Below are 19,833 nucleotides of genomic sequence, written 5' to 3'. Positions count from 1 at the left end.
TGAGCGACCCGGTGAGGTTTCTAAGGATGCCACTAACCTGATATGGACAATGGGGTCACCAGTAAAAGTGCTTCCGTGGAATATGTTGATGGAATAGCAGGAGAGGGGTAATAGTAGGTTGAACTGTTTCTGTGGGTTAAACCCAGTGCTTATGCTGCGATTTGAAATGTGACCCATATCGTCCGTCTACAGCAACCCCCCTCCCCCCAGCCTTCCACCTCTACATGCAGTGAGTTCACTGAGTGATGGCAAAACTAGAGAGAGCCTTTTGTGGAAGATGCTCCCTACTCCAGGACTGCAGTTAGGAGTAGGGACGAAACTGTCGCCTCTTTTATGTATCAGAACAGGGCAGGGCGAGGGCAGTGGGAACTCAGAAGGCTCGGTCTCTCACCCCCAGCCTTAGGGGACTGATGGTACACGCCTTCCATGGTTGACGGGTGGATTACACAGGCTGTAACGTGTCAGGTCCTGGATGTGGCAGCAGGTGGGAGCACTTAGCAGCAGGAGCAGGGGTGAGGGGGGGTATCCTTACCTTCCTTCCTGGGACAGCAGTGGCTGATTTGGTTGCCAGCCCCTCTGCGGGAGCCCCACTGGAAACTGGTGTCTGGGCTCCGGGCTGGTACATAAGAGCATCCTCTGTAGTTGCTCGTGGAGAAATGGAAGATGAGGGGGTTCGAGCCCATCAGATGTATTGTCCTTTTCCATTTCTCTAGCGAACCACTCTTTTTCTCCCCCGGCAAGAAAATGGGATCCTCAGGCCCCAAAGCCATAAAATCTAAACCAAGTCATCCATCTGATTAGGACAGCTCATGGTTGGGAGCCAAATCGACTTCCTGGCCTCTCTCTCCTAATATTCTGAGGGCCCTTGGCATTGGGTCGAAGTGGGAAATTGTGTGAAACTTGCCGCCCAGCACCCGCCCGCCCCCCGGCCATGGCTGCTTCTCCCACTTTCCTTGCACGGCACGCGGGGTCTTAGTTCCCCAACCAGGGATCGAACCCGTGCCCCCTGCAGTGGAAGCACGGATTCTTAACCACTGGACTGCCGGGAAAGTCCCATCCTTTTTTTTTTTTTTAATCAAATCATCTTTTTTTTTATTTTGAGCCACCTTAGTCCTTGATGCCAGAGCATAGGGCAGAATCACATCAGGCTGTCATTCTTCCCAAGATGTACCTGCTCGTGCTTCCCATTCCCCCCACGTCTGGAGCCCTTGGCTTGTCTCACTTCTGTAGCACGTGGGCTATCTGGTCTGTACTGGTCTCAGAACTCCCTGCTCTGCTGAGTCTCCTCCTTTTTAAATCTGGAAGCCGTCACAGTCATGGGCAAGTGAAGGGCGTCTCACGAAGGAAAGATTTAGGAGAGGTTGTGTCCGTGGGGCCTGGGGCCACTCGTGCCATCCCTCTGCTGAGCATCTTCAGGCTGGGGAGTGCCTGCCTGTGACTCGTCCTGACCTTCTGCCTCTCGTCCTCGCAGACTTCAAGTTCGCCATGTACCCGCCGTCGATGATCGCCACTGGAAGCGTGGGGGCCGCCATCTGCGGGCTCCAGCAGGACGAGGACGTGAGCTCGCTCACGGGTGACGCCCTGGTGGACCTCCTGGCCAAGATCACCAACACCGACGTGGTAGGTGGCCCCCGTCCATCCTCTTGGCTAAGACCAGACGTCTCTCAGCTCAGGGAAAGAGACAGTTGGTTCGATGATGATGTGTCAGAGATTCTTTGTTGCTTTTGACAAAGTTCAGCAGGTGAGGCCTCCTCTTAAGTGTTCAGAATCCCAGGTATCATGAAATACAGAAGAGAACTTCGCAGGCAGAGACTAGAGGGGAGGGAGGCCTGCTGACTAGTTTCCTGTATGGTCCGGGCTTCCCCATGGCTCTGATTTGTTGCTTGTTTCCATTTATGTACAACCGGCAGCCTGCCTCTCCTGCAGCGTGGAGCTTTCGTGCCTGCTCACACACTGGGGCTGGCAGGCAGGACCGGGGTGAGCCCCTCCTGCACCGCAGGGCGTGGGAGACGGCGGGGCCCCACCAGGAGGAGGTGTCCACCTCCACAGATCTCTCCACCCCGCCCACCTCTCATTTCCCTTTACTTCAGTGTGATGATGGATTAAAAAGCACTTTAAAAAGAGTTAAGTGCTGTACAAATGCAAGGAACTATTATTAGCTATAGATTTTTCCATTCTGGGTGCCCTGTGGACAGTTCGGAGGCTGTAACTCTGGTTGCCAGAATTTGAAGCTCCTTAGAAGAAGAGAGGTTTGGGGGACAGCCCAGGATCAAGGGAGGCTCGGATTCAGCTGGTTGGAAATTGCAGTCCTTAGAAGGTCAGGGCCAGGGTGATTCTGCGAGGTCACAGAGGCGGAGAGCCGGGGTCAGTGGCCTGGGACCAGCACCTGGAGGCTCTGACGCCGGGCCTGGGAACCCTGCATTCCTCCCTCGCTGCAGCTCCTGGGATCTTTTTGTTTGAAAAGGGCCTTTGGTGTAAAGCAACTCGAGAGAGGGGTGTCCGCTCTGAGGCCCTCTCAAGTCACCATGGAGCGGCTCAAGAATGCAGGGGAACGCCGTGATGACCCCCTCTGGATGGTCAGGGGGATTCTGAATGCCCTGCTGTGGACAGATATTGAGTGGTAAGGGATAATGTGGTGTACAGGCCTGGGGCCGGTGCCTCCACCAGGGATGCTGGGCGAAAGGGTAAATGTCAGCGTGCCGAAGGCTGCGGGGGGCTGGCGTCCCCCACTCCCACCCCCATCCCGACCCTCCCCCTCCCCCCCCAGGTTTTGCCTTGGCCTTCATTACCATCTCAAGGAAGTGAAGGGAGGGGTTCTCCTCTGAAACAGTTCTTAGAGATGCTTTTCAAATGTTGGCTCCAAACAGGGCTTTTGAACCATGTTTTCCAAAATGTAGACTGAAAAGACCCTCCAGGGCAGCTTCCTGGGAAGAACGCTTTTCGAATCCTCTAGAGGCAGATCTTGGACGGAACTTAGCATTTATAGAAACGATATGCTTCCTTCCTTTTCTGAATATCTCCTATTAAGGCTGCCTTGCCAAAAGGACTCCCAACCAGCTTGAGGCCAGCCCATCCCCCACCCCCAGAGACAAAAATGTCAGTGACACGAGTTGGACCTCCACCCCCACCGCCGGCATTGTAACCTCCTTCAGATATTTCTAGATGTGCCCCGATGGGCTGCTTGTCCCACAGGGTCTCCAGCCTTCTTCTGCATCTCTCTGTCACCCCTTATTGGCTTCAGATGGACAGAGGTCGCCCCTGGGGTGCCACTGGACTTCGTGGGCTGTGCCTTGCTTTTGGTGTGGGCATGTCAGCCTCTCATTTCATCCTGGAGACACTGCTTACGCTTTTCAGATACTGTGTAGCCAGGCCATTCCAGTCAGCTGTTGGACTGGGCGAACTGGATACAAAATTAGCTTAAAAAAAAATTAGCTTAGAGAAAGGAGATGCATGCACTGTGCCTCTTTCACCAGTGGGCCTGGGGTTAAACATTTTAATATCAAAAACCAAGCGTGCACGTACCACTTTTTCGGAGAACAGTTGGAGAGCTCAGGAAGTTCCCAGCTTACCTCAGGTCCCCAGAGGCTCACTCCCGCTCTCCCTGGGGATGTCCTCGGTGGCTCAGCTCTTGTGTGTGCCAGACCTCGGGTGCTAAGTCCTCCCACCCGTCAGCCTGTGCTCTCTGGAGAGCTCTTGGTGCAGGCTGTTGCCTTGTGAGCAAGACACAGACCCAAGGCAGCGGAGGGGGCGGGGGGCACATGGAAAATAAAAGGTAAGGTTTCCGTCATCAAGAAACTTGGTGATTGTGTGGAGGTTACGTGATTGTAAAGCACGTAAAACCCCAGCAAATGAACGGATGCTAAGCAGTTGTTAGGAACTACACATGCAGCAGAAAATCAGCCCGCAGAAAAGAGCTCTCCTGGCCTAACTAAAATGCAGAGTAGAAACCATCACTTTTTCGTCTCTTGGTGGTAGAAAATGTCCTCAGGATGGAGAAAGACAATGTGGCATGTACATACCACGGAACATTATTCCACCTTGAAAAGAAATCCCGACACATGCTACAACATGAATGAGCCTTGGGCGTGTTATGTGAAATAAGCCAGGCACAAAAAGACAAATAGGGTTCCATTTACATGAGGTACCTAGAGCAGTCAAATCCATAGAGAGGGAAAGTGGAAATAGAGGTTCCCAGGGCCCAGGGGTGGGGGATGGGGGAGTGATTGTTTAATAGGTATGGAGTTTCCATTGGGGATGAAAAGTTCTGGAGAGGGTGGTGGTCCCCCCACACGGTGAACATATTTAATGCTGACACTGTACACTTAAAAATGCTGAAGATGGTCAGTGTTAGGTGATGTATATTTTACTACAACAAAAAGTTGTAGATACCTGCATAGACATATGATGTCCTCGGGCCACACTGAAGTGCCCAGGGGCTTGCGTTGGGCCCTCCCGCGGGGAAGCCAAGTGACCAGACCACCTTCTGCCCTATGGGCCCTGGTGCACAGACAGCTCGGAGTTGGGAGGTGCTGGCCTTTGACCCCAGAGTCCCTGCAGCTGTGTGCTAACCCCATGCAGCTTACACCTGGAGACCTGGGCCAGCTGACGGTGTCCTCTCGGTGTATTGTCAGGGATCGGACTGTGGAAAGAGGGTCTGCCTGACTCTCCGGGAACAGCAGAGCCGTGTCTCTGGCTCCCCGGCCGGCGGCGGAGAGCTTTGATAGCAGGGACCCACACGGCCCTGTGAAAGCTGCTCTCTGTTGCTTGCTCTGGTTGCCAAAATAAACCGGAACGCTTCATTCCAAAGAGAAAGCTGAGTGAGAAGCCTGACAGTTTTACAGGGAATAAAAGTCTCAGAGGGTGGTGTATTTTAAGTACTCTTTCCTTCCACCCCTAAGTGTTGCTAAAAACAGACACCAGCCAGAGAGACCATTCTGGCTTTGGGGGAACATCCACCGGGGCTTCCGTTGCCAAGGGTCTGCTTGCAAAGGGGGGACCGACTGGGCTGCTTCCCTGGCAGAATCGGGGTTCCTCTTCCGTCCCCTCGGCATCCTGCTCGCGCTCGGCGCCAGCCTTTATCTCCCTGTGCGCTTGTCTATAGACTCTTTTGAACAAGACCCAACTTTGACTCAGTCCTTTCTCCAGATCCCCTGGCAGAGTCATTGGGCAGTGATGCCGGGGAGGGCGGGGAGGAAGGAAGGGGGACAAAGGCTGGGCAGGTGGGTTTCAAGTGTGTTTCTAGAAAGTGCTTTGGTCTCCCCAGGTCTTTTGGAAAGCTAGATACGTCTTAACATTAGCGATGTATCAGGGTCCCCCGAGTTGTACCTGACTTTACCTTAGAGCAAGTCACTTTGCTTTCACATGACACCATTTTCCTAAGTCGTTAATGAACAACTAGAATGGGGGCTCACGGGCCACGAAGATGTGACGTTATCGGAAGATATTTAACAGAACAGCTATAGAGGCGAGTTGTCCGGTCGTTTTATATATATATCCTGTTCTACCTAGATTACACCAAAACTCTCTGTTGTGTTCTCTTTTTTGAGTTTTTTTTTTTTTAAGTCTTTATTGAATTTGTTGCAGTATTGCTTCTGTTTTATGCTTTGTGTTTTTTTTTTGGCCACGGGGGGATCTTAACTCCCCGACTGGGGATCGAATCTGCACCCCCTGCATTGGAAGGTGAAGTCTCAAGCACTGGACCACCAGGGAAGTCCTTCGCATTCTTAACTATTGCCCAGAGAAGACTCCAGGACCCCCCTCCCCTAGGGTCATCCTAGCATATTAGGATCCTGGCTGGCAGTGAGCAGTGCCAGGGAAGACTTGATTTTGACCGCGTGTCAAAATCCTAGGGTCCTCAGGCTTGTCTTGGTCCCCGGAGCCCTGACATCACACCTTCTCCTGAAGACCCCTGTGTTCCCAAGACTGTCCTTTGTGGACTAGACAGAGCCTGTGGTCAGGAGTCTCCAGAAGAGTCGCCGGAAGGGAAGCCAGGGGTGGGGCAGTGGAGGAAACAGCATTGGAGGCTGACGCTTCCTGCTCCTGCCTGATTTCTGCCGCGGGTCTCATTTGGTATTCAAGGAAATAAGCCCAACAGGCTGTGAAGAAAGGAAGAATGAGATAGTTTCCTAAGTTGTCTGTGCCTGAGTTGGCCGCGGGTCTGGGGCTCATTCAGCTCTTTGTGCCCCTGTTGAGTGCAGTGCGTGTGTGGTGACAATGCTGTGATGCAGTGACACTGGAGGCTGATGGTAGCAGTTCCGCAGCCCATTCAGGGAGGCCGAAGAGGGTGCGGGGCGCGGGGCTGGAGCCAGCACGCGGAGGAAGTCGGGGCCGGGGAAGGAGCCGGGCATCACAAACGCCGCTGTCAGGGCTCTGGGCCGGGGGCGGGCGGGGGAGGGGCCTAGCATCATCGGGCTGGAGGCCTGCCCGACCCCCAGCGCTGTGGAGTGCCACCTGTCCAGGCTGACAGACGAGCATTATGGCTCTCCTTCTGATCCGCTTAATTTGGGGCATCTTGACACAATGGCTGGTGCTTTTTGGAGGCTGCCGAGAAGCAGAGAGCCCAGAGCTGCGACACTTTCCGTGCACGGAGCATCATTTCATTGGAGGCGCTGTCGGGGATTTTCCAGGCCACTTGGGCTGTGTCTGCCTTGCTCAGAGAGTCTCTGCCCTGTCTTTCCTTAGAGCCTGGAAGAGGCAGAGCAGTACACAGGGAAGAGGGTTCTGGAATTGGAGGCTCGCCCTTTGAAGGCCAGGGTTAGCTTTTAACTAGATGTGACTATGGGATGAGCCAGCTTCAGCTCAGTTCTCTAGCTGCGAAGTGGCGGCAGTTGGCTGTTTGATCTCCAAAAGCCCCCCGGAGCCCCCAGTTCTCAGATCCTGTAACTATCTGTGTGTCATCTTAGAACTCCACCTGTGGACACACTCCATCACTCTTTCCAGCTTCACATCCTGTTCCCTCAGGCTCTGCAACTTGTCCCCCTTCTATTTCCTTCTCTGGGCTTGGCCTTATCCTTCCTCCAGGTGATACCCCCTACCTCGGTCCCTGGCACTCTTCTGCCCGATGGGGAGATTGGGAGCCCCTCGGGCAAGACCGGGACTGGGTGGACTGGGTGGAGGGGCATGTCTGCCGCAGGTAGGGGCACCAGCCAACGCTCCCACGAACCTCACTTTCCACCAGCTCACAGGAAATTCATACGCTCTTGGGAAGCCCGCGAAGGGCCCCTGCAGTCCTAAAGGAAGCTGTTAAAGTGCAGGGAGTGAGCGCTGTCTCCAGGAAGAGGGATGCTGATTTCCTTCCTGCCACCGTCAGAGTAGAACCTGCAACATCCTTTCCTTTATGTAAGACGAGCTCTTGCCCTTAAGTAGTTTTTCATCTAGCCAAGACAAGAGGTCCCCACAGTTGAAACTTGGATGAGGACAGCCAAGTCATGAAGTCCCCAGAGTGCTTTCCAGGAATGGGGGACACCATGGACCCCCCCCCAAGAGTTTTAGCTTCCTGCTCTGTCACAGCTGAGCCTTTGGGCTTCAGGGTCCCTCATTTCTGGGGGAACTGCTCTAGTCATCCCTTTATCTCTTTTTTTAAATTTATTTATTTATTTATTTATTGGCTGCGTTGGGTCTTTGTTCCTGCACACGGGCTTTGTCTACTTGCAGTGAGCAGGGGCTACTCTTCATTGTGGTGTGCAGGCTCCTCATTGCGGTGGCTTCTCTTGTTGGGCGGAGCATGGGCTTCAGAAGTTGCAGCACATGGGTTCCAGTAGTTGCGGCACATGGGCTCAGTAGTTGTGGCTCATGGGCTTATTTGCTCCATGGCATGTGGGATCTTCCTGGAGCAGGGATCGAACCTGCGTCCTTGTATTGGCAGGGGGATTCTTAACCACTGTGACACCTAGGCAGTCCCATCCCTTTTCTCTTGAAGTAAGAGGTATCGAAGAGGAAGAGCTGGCCATAGTCGGGAATGATTTAGGTTGAAATTACAATGGGACTGGGGAAAGGAGAGTTTGTGTTTTATGTGAAATCTTTCCTCATTTGATTTGAGAAAGCTGTTTCTGGCTGGAAGTTTGATGCCTGTGTTCTCTTGAAGTCCCATAGAAGTGACTGCCCAGTGTGCCAGCCCTCCCTGGAGGACCCTGTTCCTTTAGGGTCTCAGGCTGCTGGGAGGGAAGTCTGAATACCGGTAACAGTAGGAACACGGGTGACCCTAAGAGATACTGTCTGTGGCCGCAAGTCAGGTTCTTTAGCTCGCTGGAGCCCCGTCTCCCCGTTTGGAGGACCATCTGTCTTGGCTGCTGGTGTGGTCATGGCATCCTGAGCTGGTCACTTTATTGGGGTGGCAGATGTGGTGAGCCAGAAATAGAGCCTCGGAGGAAGGAAAATAGGGCAGGATTGGATGGGTGCTTCCCAAGGGACGAGCCAGAGGAGTTTTGACTGTCGCCAGTTTTTACCATGTTAACCTCGTTCGTTTTATTTATTTATTTATTTATTTATTTTATTCATTTTGGCTGCGCTGGGTCTTAGTTGTGGCATGCAGGATCTTCTTGCAGCAGGCAGACTCTTTAATTGCAGCATGCATGTGGGATCTAGTTCCCCAACCAGGGATCCAACCCAGGCCCCCTGCATTGGGAGCACTGAGTCTTATCCACTAGACCACCAGGGAAGTCCCTAACCGTGTTCTTTAAGATTAATTGTTAGAGATCATAAGGCTTTCGGGTCCTCAAATACCTTCCACTGAAACGCAGGTACCCTTAGAAGCATCCTGCCCTTCGCCTTCAGCACCAAGCACTTTCGTGAGTGGTGAGTGACCAGAAGCATGGCCACTGCAGGATGGGCCTTGGAGGAGGGGCACTGGATGGGCAGAGCAGGTGCCCAGCAAGGCCCATCAGTGTTCTAATCACCAGTTAGGGGGTCAGGCGGGTTAGAGGGTGTGACCGGGTGAGGCCACAGGAAAGTTTGAGAAATGTCAGTGGGTCCTCAGCAGCCAGTCCCTGGCCCTTTCTCGGGGTGGGGAACGGAGAGCTCTGGGCCGAAGTACATCTGCCCCTCCGGACACTCCATCCCCAGTGCCTTCTGCACTGCCTGCCTCACCTGTCCTGAGCAAATGCTCACTCATACCTTGTTTCAAAGAAATCTCAGGAACTCTTTCCGATTCCAGGACTGACTTCTTAGTATTCACAGTAAATGATTAACGTGGGTTGAACTTAGCACTTTGTCCAAATGATCTCAGTTGGCCCTCCCTCTGTGAGCATTTCCTTACCCTTACTTTATAAGTGGGGAAACGGAGGTCAGGAAAGGAAAATAACTTAGTGGCTTGCCGCAAGCCTGGTGGGGGGGACAGCGAATACCCGTGTCTTCTTGTCACTCTTCATTCGTTCCGGGTGAAATTTCGTATCTGCCCTTAGTGCTTGGTCTGCCGTTGCTCTTAATCTTAGTTTTCATAAAAAGCTGAAATAGATGAGAGATAGGAAAGGAACATGTGGGGGTGTGGAAATAGCGTTCCTGAGACTCCGACTTTATTTTAGATCTTTGGAAAATAGAGATAATGCTTTGAGCTTGGCAAACAGTAACCTCTGGGCGAAACAAACAAAAGGGAAACATACATTAAACTGTGGAAAGACCCAGGCAGAGTGAATTTAACATATTTTCCATATGTATATGCTGCTTACCAGAGCACAGGAAAGCAGGCTTGCCAAGGGAAGATATTGGGAAGTTGCTCCTAAGAGCAATTTCTTCAGCTTACCCCCACTTGCTAGTACCAACACCATCCCTCCCTAGTGACACCAACGAATTGCCGCTCTGTCCCATATCACCCAGCTAATAGGAGCTTCTCCCTGGGCCAGACACACTCTGAATCTTCCCTACCAAATATAGACTAATATCAAAGCAGTGCTGCATTTTTTTTTTTTTTTTTTTTTTTTTGCCTATTCCCAAATTAGATGGCTCAAGTTCCAGAATTTTGTAAATATTGTGTGTTGTATTTTCATGAGAGTTAGGGGAATGGTAAATAAGCAGAAAAACAGATTTGCTTGCTTTTAAGCATTTCCACAGTTGCTGTGAGGGTTAGTGTTATTTAATCCAGTCTTTTTTCTATCCCTCGGGTGGTCTAGTGCCGTCACACTGTCCATAGAGCTGGCCTTCCCCCTTTTCCCTCTCACCTCCCAGTGTCCCCAGGCAGGAAGCATCTCGCTGGCCCTTGGATTACAGGGTGCTGCGTGGCCCCAGAGGGCTCCTCATCTCGGCCAGTGCTGCCCAGGTTCTGTGCGTACGATTCACCTGGGCTTCTGCCAAAATGCAGATTCCAATTCGACTGGTCTGGAGAGGGCTGAGGTTCTGCATTTCTAACAGCTTCCAGATGGTGCTGATGCTGCCGGTCCGTGGACTCCACTCGGAGTCGTGAGGTTCCCCGTCACCGGAAGGATGCATCTCCTGTATATTTTAACTTTCTTTCCCCTGGGAAACTAGCATGGACTTAGGTGGGGCTTGAATCGCGTGTGTTTTCTTCATCAATTGCTCTGTGCCCTTGCTAACAAGCTCCGGTCTGGACCGTTCTCCTTCTAGGATTGCCTCAAAGCCTGCCAGGAGCAGATTGAGGTGGTGCTGCTGAACAGCCTGCAGCAGTACCGTCAGGACCAGGGCGACGGATCCAAGTCGGAGGATGAGCTGGACCAAGCCAGCACCCCTACAGACGTGCGGGATATTGACCTGTGAGGATGTCAGGCGGGCCGAATGGGAGAGATGAGTCCAATCTGCTCTCTCCTTCTCTCTGGATGTGTTTTGTTCTCTTATGTTTTAGGATGAAACTTAAAAAAAAAAATTCTGCCCCCACCTAGATCGTATTGAAAGATCTTTTAGAAGTGAAACATAAAGGTCCTATAAAAACAGAATCATTAAAAGCATTTGGTGCCTATTTGAAGTACAACAGAAGGGAATCCCTTGTATATGCGAACAGTTATTGTTTGATGATGTTAAAAGTCATAGTAAAATGCTTACAGGAAAACTTGCAGAGTAGCTAGAGAAAATGTATGCCTGCACTATGGGAACAAATTAGAGCCTTTTTTTTTTCATGTTATGAACTAGCACGTATATACCCCTGTAGGATAATGTTGAGGAACCGCAGAGGCCATTTATGGCAGGATTAGATTGCAAAGCAATGAACTCCAGAAGAAATTAGAAACACGGAGGGACAGGATGGGGAGGGAGTTAGAAAATAACCTCCGCGCGACCGAACCATTTTGGATGGAGAAGCACCTTTGCCCCCAACCACCTGTTTTTTACTACGTCAGGAGCATTGCTGGGTCTCTAATGACAACTCTTGCTGTCAACAGTAGCTGCTACCTAAAAGCAGCATTCGTTTTGCCCGTTGGACACAGGTGATTGGATCCTGGGTTTCACGTTTTTCGATATCTTTCTTCTTCTTCCAAATATGGTTCATTGCAGACACCACCCAGTTTTTATCTAAGAGGGGGCAATCTAGCTACGGGCCATCCCTCAAACTCCTATGAAATGGAGGCAGACGGAGCCCGAGGGTGGGATCTGGAATGGATGGAACCTTTTCTCCTGATGTGTTCAAGAGAGTAATGTGACCTTGGCATCCCTCATTAGGAAACAGAAGAATTTTTTGGTGCTGATTGGCATGTCTGGTCCACAGGTGAGCGTTTTAGTATAAACCATTCCATTCGAAAAGCACTTTGAAAAATTGTTCCTGAGGGATAGATGGGATGGTTTATGCAAATCGTGCAGAGTAGCCGCCTCCCTTCTCCTCCTGCGCCCCCTCCCCTCCTGCCCCCAGTCGGGCTGCTGTCCTGTATCTGACACTCTCTGGCATCCCCACCTGAACTCAAGACACACCCCCTTCCGCTGAAATCCCCATCACAACATTCCTAAAAACAAAGATGTTACCATTTTGATGGCACGGAAGGATCTTAATTCCCACCTCTATACTTCTCCTTTGGACATGGAAAAAAACATTATTGCTGGTGCAAAGACAGATAGCGGTCATCAGTGTGGCATTTTGTTCCCGTTTCCGTTTTTCGTTGATTTCATTGCAAGGTTGCATTCAGCGTACTTGAATTTTTTTTCCTCTCCACGTCTTAGAGGCATTCAGTTAGCAGAGAGGTTGAAGCACCAACTTTTTTTTTTTTTTGCACAATTATAATTGACAGGTAATGAAGCTATTAAAATATTTGCCTTTTTAAGTAAAAAAAAATGAGAACAGGGCTACGTTGAAGAATTATTTTATACACAGATTCTGCCTTGTTTCGTAGTATGAGGGTTTAAGATGGAGAAAAATCTAAGGGTCTCTTATTTTTCATTTTATTATGTTCAGTTTTTTATTATTTTTTTTGCGCTGCTAAGAAGCTAAGATCATTCATCGTTACCCATGTTAACAGTACCTAGCTGTAATGTTTCACCGAGTGTGCTGCTATTTTATAAACATTTTTATAATATATTATTTTACTGCTTAAATTTCCAAGTCCTGAAGTAGATGGTTGAGATAGGAGTTCTTCGTACTGGAAAAGCCCTTCCATACCTAGTTTGTTTCCTTCTGGTAGCGTATTCATGGTTTTTTTTTTTTTTTTTTTTTTTCCTCTCTGATCACATACTTCAAAGACAGAGTATTCTTTACCTCAGGTTTACTGGACAAAATCAATAGCTACAAAAGAAAATGGTTCACATTTTTGTTCTCATAATACCTCACAACCGTACAGTTTCTGCTTGGGAGCCCATTAGTCGGGGAAGGCGGAGCGGGGAGGAGGCTGCAGCCCCTCCCAGGTGGAAGGTGGGGGATTTGGCCCCAGGGTCTCATGCCCAGGGACCTCTTCTGTGGTGAAGGTCATCAGGCTTCCATTCTGACTCCGGTATCCTCATCATGATGGAAAAAATGCAATTGAACCAAGGGATTTCCCCTCCCCCGCAAGGCCAACACTCAGCACAGAGGTTGATGCAGTGGACTAGGTACCACTTGGGTACCAGGAATCAGGACACAGCCTAGTGAATTCCAGCAGGCTATCTAGAGAGCCTTGCCTTGCAGGCCTTTCTAAAGCAGGGCTCTCATCTTCTTCAGGTCCTTTCATCTGGAAAGTTTCCCCTCTCTCTGGCCCCTTCCTGGTCACAGGCAGCCCCCGTTCAGGATGATCTCAGAGGGCTTCCTAGGTCTGAACCTGCAGCAGGCAGGGTTGCCACAGCAACTGCTCCCACCTGTCTGGGCTGCGGCAGGCAGGTGAAGCCAGGTCCTCGCTAAGTGGCACTAAATGGTTTTCAGGTTTTAAATCGTGTGTTGAATTGGCATGATTGGAGAAACGGGTTGGGTGAGTATTGGGTTGGTAGTCGAAGGGAGGTGGGGAGGCTGCTTCTCTCCAGAGATGCAACCCCAGATGAGTCAGTCTCCCTTGAAGTGTGTTGTAAGGGTTCAGCACTCAGTGAGTTACATGACCCCGAAATTCTAGGGATTTCTGGTGGGCCAGTGGGTGCTGAATTCTGAGGTTTTGGAGAGGAAGGCTGAGCAGCCCGTGTTTTATCGGGAGCACACTTTGCACAGGCCGCTCTTCTGGGCTCTGAGGGGTTCCCCAGGATGGAGAAAGGCATGGGCCCTAGAGTTCTTGGGAGTCTTGGAACCTAAAGAGAAAGCCAGGTACAGATCTCTTGTACAGTGACCAGCCGCTAAGCTCAAAACGGAAGCAGCAAGTGATAGAACCTGACAAATAAGGAAGGAAAGAGGCCAACAGACTCCCCCGCGGTCTCTCACTTTCCACTTTCCCCAGGGGCCACTGGGGCCTTCTAGCTTTTTCTCCTTCCCATCCTTGGGGCCTAGTGTGATGGGAGGTGTAGGGTTACAGATGGGGAGAGTATGTAGGTAGTTTGGCTTTTCTGCCTGCTCCCTCCTCACACAAAAGAAGGAACCTGGCTCTGTTGAACTGGCTGATATCCTCTCCTTGGATCTTGGTTTCCTCGGTAGGAGCTTTTGTCCCAGAGGAGTTCAGTTCTCCCCATGCATTTTTTTCTCTTTCCTCCCACTCAAGGGGTTCCAAACCTATTTCAGTCTTTTTCTACCTTGTTGTCTTTCTGTCTCTTCTTTACTTCCTCCTCTTTATGGTTTTTGTGGGGTTTTTTTTTTTTTGGTTGGTTGTTTATATGTTTTTCTCCATCAGTGGGGGCTCAGTTGTTCCCCTAGCCTGCCAAATTTTGTTCCTTCCCCTATTTTGGCCAAATCCTAGGGGGAAAAATCCTTGTATGCCAAATATATATGCTAAGCATAATTCTTTCAGTTCCATGCGGGTTCATAACAGCCAAGAAGCCTGCAGTGGGGGTGGGAGACAGATGCCTCAGCCAAATGCCCCCCTAGGCTGAGAGAAGGGGCTTCTGTCCGAGGAGGCTGTCCTCTGGAACTGGCCCTGCCCCACTGAGCAGCCAGCCGGTGCCACAGCCTGGTCCCTGCATGCTGTATGGAGGCCCTGTTCTGCCTCTTCAGCCTCCGAGTCGGGCATGTGAGGCTCGGCAGGGAGGCCAACCCGGCTGCGGGCATTGGGGGCTTCCCTTCCGAGGGGGGCTGTGGCCCAGCTCCGAGGCTGTTGTCCATGCCACCCCGGGAGCCTTGGGACTGCCAGGTTAGCAGGATTGGATGACTTTCTCAAAGAGGGCAGGGGAATTTTCTCTCCACCGGCCACAGGGGGCAGGGCTGGGAGAAGAAATAGACTTGCACCTTATCTCATGTAAATAATGATTTTTCTAGCTCAAGAAGAGAATATTGATAGAGTGGAAATGGGAGGTAAGAATGGGGAAGAAATCTGAGTAAGCCAGTTGGCTTCTAAGCCAAAAGGATTCTTCTTTGCTTATCTTTGAGACAGTCCAACCCTGAGAATAGCTTTAAAAGGGAAATTAGTGCTGAGACGGCTAAGTCCCCTTCAGCCAACAGACGCTCTGTAGTGACAGAACGAGTGCAGGCTCCTCTGCTGTGGGCTTGGGGCCGGTCCCGTCACCCATTTGTGCAAAATACGGCCAGGAGATTCAAGAGGATGTTTATGGCTTCCTCATCCCACCCGGCTTTTCATGACCCTGGATTCTAAACAACCCAGAACAGTCCCTTCAGCCAGAACCACCGCTCTATATCCGTGTGTCTCTGCTTTTAGACTTGGCTGGGCTGTCAGACCCGATTCTTGGCTTAGGTTTCCAGAAGGCATCGGCAAACATATACACGCATGCTGGAACTGCCACATTTCTTCCTTTGCCTGCAGCCTCCTTTGGGGAAAAAAAGTGCCTTACTGACTGTAGCCATTACAGTAGCCAGTGTATTTTGACAGGTGCCTATCCTTTAAAAAAAAAAAAAAAAAGTTCTCGTTTTTTTTTTTTTTTTTTTTAATTGGTTATATTTTTTTACTGCTGGCCAATTCTGAAAGCCCCAGCAGATCACCGGGCCATTGGATTTTTTCCATTATGTTCATTACCATGTACCTCAGATCTTTCTCTCTCAGTTACAGTTTCTCGTCTTGGACTTTCTTTTATTATTATTATAAATTTTTTTTTTTTTTGCTTTAAAACGAGTGTGATGCCTTATCCAGTCAATGTTATTCTCTCACCATGTGCTCTATAAGAGGTGTGGGTGTTTTATTTGATCGGCATTCGAGCACGTGCTAAAGTAGCACGATCAGTGTACACGGGAGGTTTTTAGGAAGTATGGGAAAAAAATGTATTGGCTATGATGGTGACGTGGTATAGTCAAGCTGCCTTTTCAGAGGTCCTATCTGTTCAGTGTTAAGTGATTTTTTAAAAATAATAACCTGTTTTTCTGACTAGCTTAAAGATGGATTTGAAAATGGTTTTGGATGCAATTAGGTTATGCTCTTTGGACAATAAACTCACCTTGACCTAAATCCTCTGGCTCTTCTGACTTATTTCTAGACCAGCAATCCTCAGTGTGGAACACAACTTCCTCGCATCAGAACTCTGTTGGTGGCAGTTGGTGTTGGGGGAAAATGCAGATCCTGACCTGGAGGGTCATCGATGTGTGTTACTGCAGTGCAAGCACTGATGACCTTTTTTTTTTTTGCCCCCGCTGTTGGGTCACCCGTGCAACCATCTTATAAACCAGAAGCTTCAGGCCACCTTCAGAAGGTGGGCCAGTTGCTGCTGCCGTGACCAGACCTCAGGTGCTTAGTCCCCTGATTACTGCCAGCTGCTCACTTCCAGGTCTGAGCATCTCCTGGCTTCTGAGGTGCCATCTCTAGATTCTGGGTCGGGGGTGTTTCTGGAGAACCCGACCCCTTCAGCTTCCCCGGCTGCCTGCTGCTCTCTATGGGTCCCACCTGATTCCTGATCCTCTCTGTCTGTGTCTCTCCTTGAGGACTGGAGCACCACTGCCTTGGTGGAAGGGTGCTGAGGCAGAGCCTGGGAAAGGGGTGGCAAAGTCCACGCGTAAACAAATTGCCAATTGCTCCCTGACCTCAGCAACTCAGACCAGCCTCTTTCCCAAGAGGGGTGGATGTTACTATGAAAGTTCGTTTTCCCTATAGTTCCCTGTCTCTTTGAAAATCACTGAATGGATAAAGATGTACGTATATACAATGGAATATTACTCAGCCATAAAAAAGAATGAAATAATGCCATTGGCAGCAACATGGATGGACCTAGAGATTATGATACTAAGTGAAGTAAATTAAATACATATCACTTATATGTGGAATCTAAAATATAATACAAATGAACTTATTTACAAAACAGAAACAGACTCACAGACTTCAAAACCAAACTTATGGTTACCAAAGGGGAAAGGTGGTAGGGAGGGATACATTAGGAGGCTGGGATTAACATATACACACTACTATATATAAAGTAATCAACCAGGAACTACTCTATAGCACAGGGAACTCAATATTCTGTAATAACCTATATGGGAAAAGAATCTGGAAAATAGATACATGTATACGTACAACTGAATCACTTTGCTGTACACCTGAAACTAACACACCATTGTAAATCAACTGTACTCCAATATAAAATTTTTTAAATGTGAAAATAAAAGTATAAAATAAGTGAATTTCTATGAGTTTCCAACAATAAAATATTAGATGAAATAGAGCTATAGAGACAGAAAATAATAACCTAGTTCCTAAGGGAAAAAAAAAGTCACTGAAGGCTGTTTTCCAGAAGTTTCATTCTGACCCGAGGTGCAAGCAGGAAGATTAATACTGGTCATGGTGGGAAAGTCCAGATGAAGACATTCCCTGTTACTCCCAAGTAACTCCACTTCATAGGATGTTTCATCTTACAAGGACTCTCGAAATTCCCCTTTGTCTCCATCCCCCATTGATTTCCACTGTTCTTGGAGAAAAGCAGGGATAACTTTTTTCTTGGGTTTCTGCCTAGCGGAGTCCACTGGGCCTCTCGGGAGTTTCCAAGGCCTCTGGTTGCCGTTCTTAACCATCCTTGGAATCCTCTTCTGCACGACCTGCTGTCCAGCCAGGTCCCTCCCTCCCTCCCCTCCTGATCTGTTCACCCTGCAGTGCCGTGTCTGTTAATAACACTCCAGCGGCTCCTTCCAAGTGCCATCCAGCGGGCCGGCTTCTCCCAGCCTGGGCTGCGAGTGTTGAAGGTGGGAAGGAGGCTGACAAAGCTAGTGCTCCGTCCCACACAGCTGGCTCGGGATCAGTCCAACGGCCCCTTCACACATGCTCTCAGACCCATTTCATCTTACAGTTGGAGAATCTCAAGCTTGAGGCAAAAGGGCCCTTTCTGCAAGTAGAAGTTAGTGATGGAGCAGAGACTTCGAAATCCCAGGTCTTTTGTTTGTACTCTAGTGAGAACTTTTCTAATGACTTTGCAGAGATTGGGGACTGTAAGTCAGGACACAGAGGTCACACCAAAAGGAAACCTACCAGTTGCCTTAGTAACATTCTCGTCGCGCTGCCATGAGGCGAGCATTCAGAGCTGGGTATTCCACCAGAGCATTCTGCCCTGCTCTTATAGCAACAGCAGCAAAAATGCTGGTGACAGTGGGCGTGAAGGGTCAGCACGTCACAAAGAGCTGACTGACCACAGCCAACACGTGTGCAAGACCTGCAAGGAAGGACAAAGCAAACAAAACTCGTGCCCCCTGGTTTCAGAGGCTTTCCGTGGGTCACAACACACACAGGCCTCCAAGACTGCACAGAGCTGTGGCAGCAAACGCCCTGGGTGGCAGGGGGCGCTTTACGAGACAGGTTCCCTCAAGCAAATGAGTTTTAGGAAAACACATTTGGAAAGATGCAGTAGGGTTTGGAAACGGAGTTTGACGTTTTCCAGAAATAAGGGCGCAGGAAGTGCTTTTAAATATGAAGGGAAAATATTCATAGCTTGGAGAGCACACACAACATGATGGATTTTAAACACAATGAACACAGATGTCATCCTAATGAAACAGGATGAACACAGCCACAGGCGTCGATTTGGGATTCCTGTGTACTAATTGTTCTGAGCTGATGGCTTGGGCTTGGGGGGTGGGGGTGGGGGTGGGGTGTCTTCCACTGCCACGGAGGCGCAGATCCCATCAGGCCGGCAAGCAGAACCAGGCGGCCTGAGAACATAGCAGGACAGCCCCGCTGACTTCCCCCAGACCCTGCCTCAGCACCCCACGGGAGCTTGGTATCTATGCCTATCCAAAACACCGCTTCCATTTCAATGATGCTGACTTGCTCTGACTCTGGCTAGTGGCCCTGGTACCCCATCTCCCTCTGGCCTTGGTGAGTGTCAACAGAGAGCACTTCCTGGGAAGTCCACTAGGTGGCACTAATGCCACAAGCAGGAACAACTTACAGAGAGAACCAGGGCAGCCAGGTGTAGGGTGGCTCCTCCCTCCTGCGGGTGAGCTGGACAGGCTGCTCCCTCCCCTGCATCTCTCAGCACTGCCACATTCTGACTGCACCTGGGAGGGGCTGGTTCTCTTCTTGACTTCTTGCCAATCTTTTCAGCGTCTAATTCGGAGATGGAAACAGCAGCCTATAGACCAAATCCAGCCTGCTGGAGTGTTTAGTTTGACTCCCATCATGACTTACATGCCAACCTAACATGAGAGCTTTCCCATAAAAGTAAGGATTTTAACTGCTCTTGGGAAATACATGTCCAGGCAAAGACAGGCCTGCAAGCCAGACAGGGCTGCCACTGAGGGCAGTGTGACCCTCTCGCCTCCCCCCGTGGAACCTGCTTCCCTCACTGACATCAGCCACCTGTCCCCCAAAGAGTCTGCAGCTCTGAAGTCTGTCCCACCTCCGGCTATGAAGCACCACCCCTGTAAGCCCCAGCTGGAGCAGAGCAGGCTTGGGACCCTCCCTTTACTTTTCTACCCCAAATGAAAAAGACCTGCATTCCCCATTAGCCTTTGTCATCTCTGCTCTGTTATCTCTTCGTGGGCTTTTACTTTTCAAATAACCAGGAGCTGGGGCAGATTTCTGAAATTCCTTTGAGACCCTAGAGTCAGCCCACACGGAGGACTGCAGGTAGGCCAGGTTAAAGATTAGCTTTTTCTGTTGCTTGTTTGGGCAGTCACTTTTAGTTCTCCTGGCACCGTAATGACCCCATGAGAAGATAAACTTGTGAGATTTTTAGATCTGTTGAAAAGTACAAATCCCAAGGCTGTTTCAATTGTCCCATCCATCAACAATGATGAGTTCTCACCATCCCTTCTTACGTGTGCAGCTCTTGAGCACTGCTCATTCATTCAATAAATGAGGGCTGGTTACATGCCGGGCATCCTGCACCAAACACCCCATTCAACAGATGTTTCTCTGGCACCTAGTTTTCCAGGTATGACATCTTTGCACTCCCCGCAGAAACAGACAAAGGAGTCACAGGATGGCTGCTTTTTCATGC

The 19,833-nt window shown here is 50.0% G+C and overlaps 1 protein-coding gene across 2 annotated transcripts in view; it reads left to right on the top strand.

Moving 5' to 3' along the window:
• CCND2 (cyclin D2) overlaps nt 1-15,855 on the top strand; it is a 28,350-nt gene extending 12,495 nt beyond the window's left edge. The window contains exons 4-5 of one of the 2 annotated variants that reach the window (XM_057701545.1): nt 1,472-1,620; nt 10,555-15,855. In XM_057701545.1, coding sequence (XP_057557528.1) covers nt 1,472-1,620; nt 10,555-10,704 — 299 coding nt within the window. In that variant the 3' untranslated portion in view covers nt 10,705-15,855. Of the gene's footprint in view, nt 1-1,471; nt 1,621-2,438; nt 2,687-10,554 lie in introns of those variants that run through there. The other variant, XM_057701544.1, reaches the window with a different exon arrangement.
• The last annotated feature ends 3,978 nt before the right edge of the window (nt 15,856-19,833 follow it).

This window comes from Hippopotamus amphibius, chromosome 12, assembly GCF_030028045.1.
Source record: "Hippopotamus amphibius kiboko isolate mHipAmp2 chromosome 12, mHipAmp2.hap2, whole genome shotgun sequence".
Taxonomy (NCBI): domain Eukaryota; kingdom Metazoa; phylum Chordata; class Mammalia; order Artiodactyla; family Hippopotamidae; genus Hippopotamus; species Hippopotamus amphibius.
The sequence above is the reverse complement of the archived record's forward strand: the minus strand, read 5'-3'. Positions and strand labels throughout refer to the sequence as shown.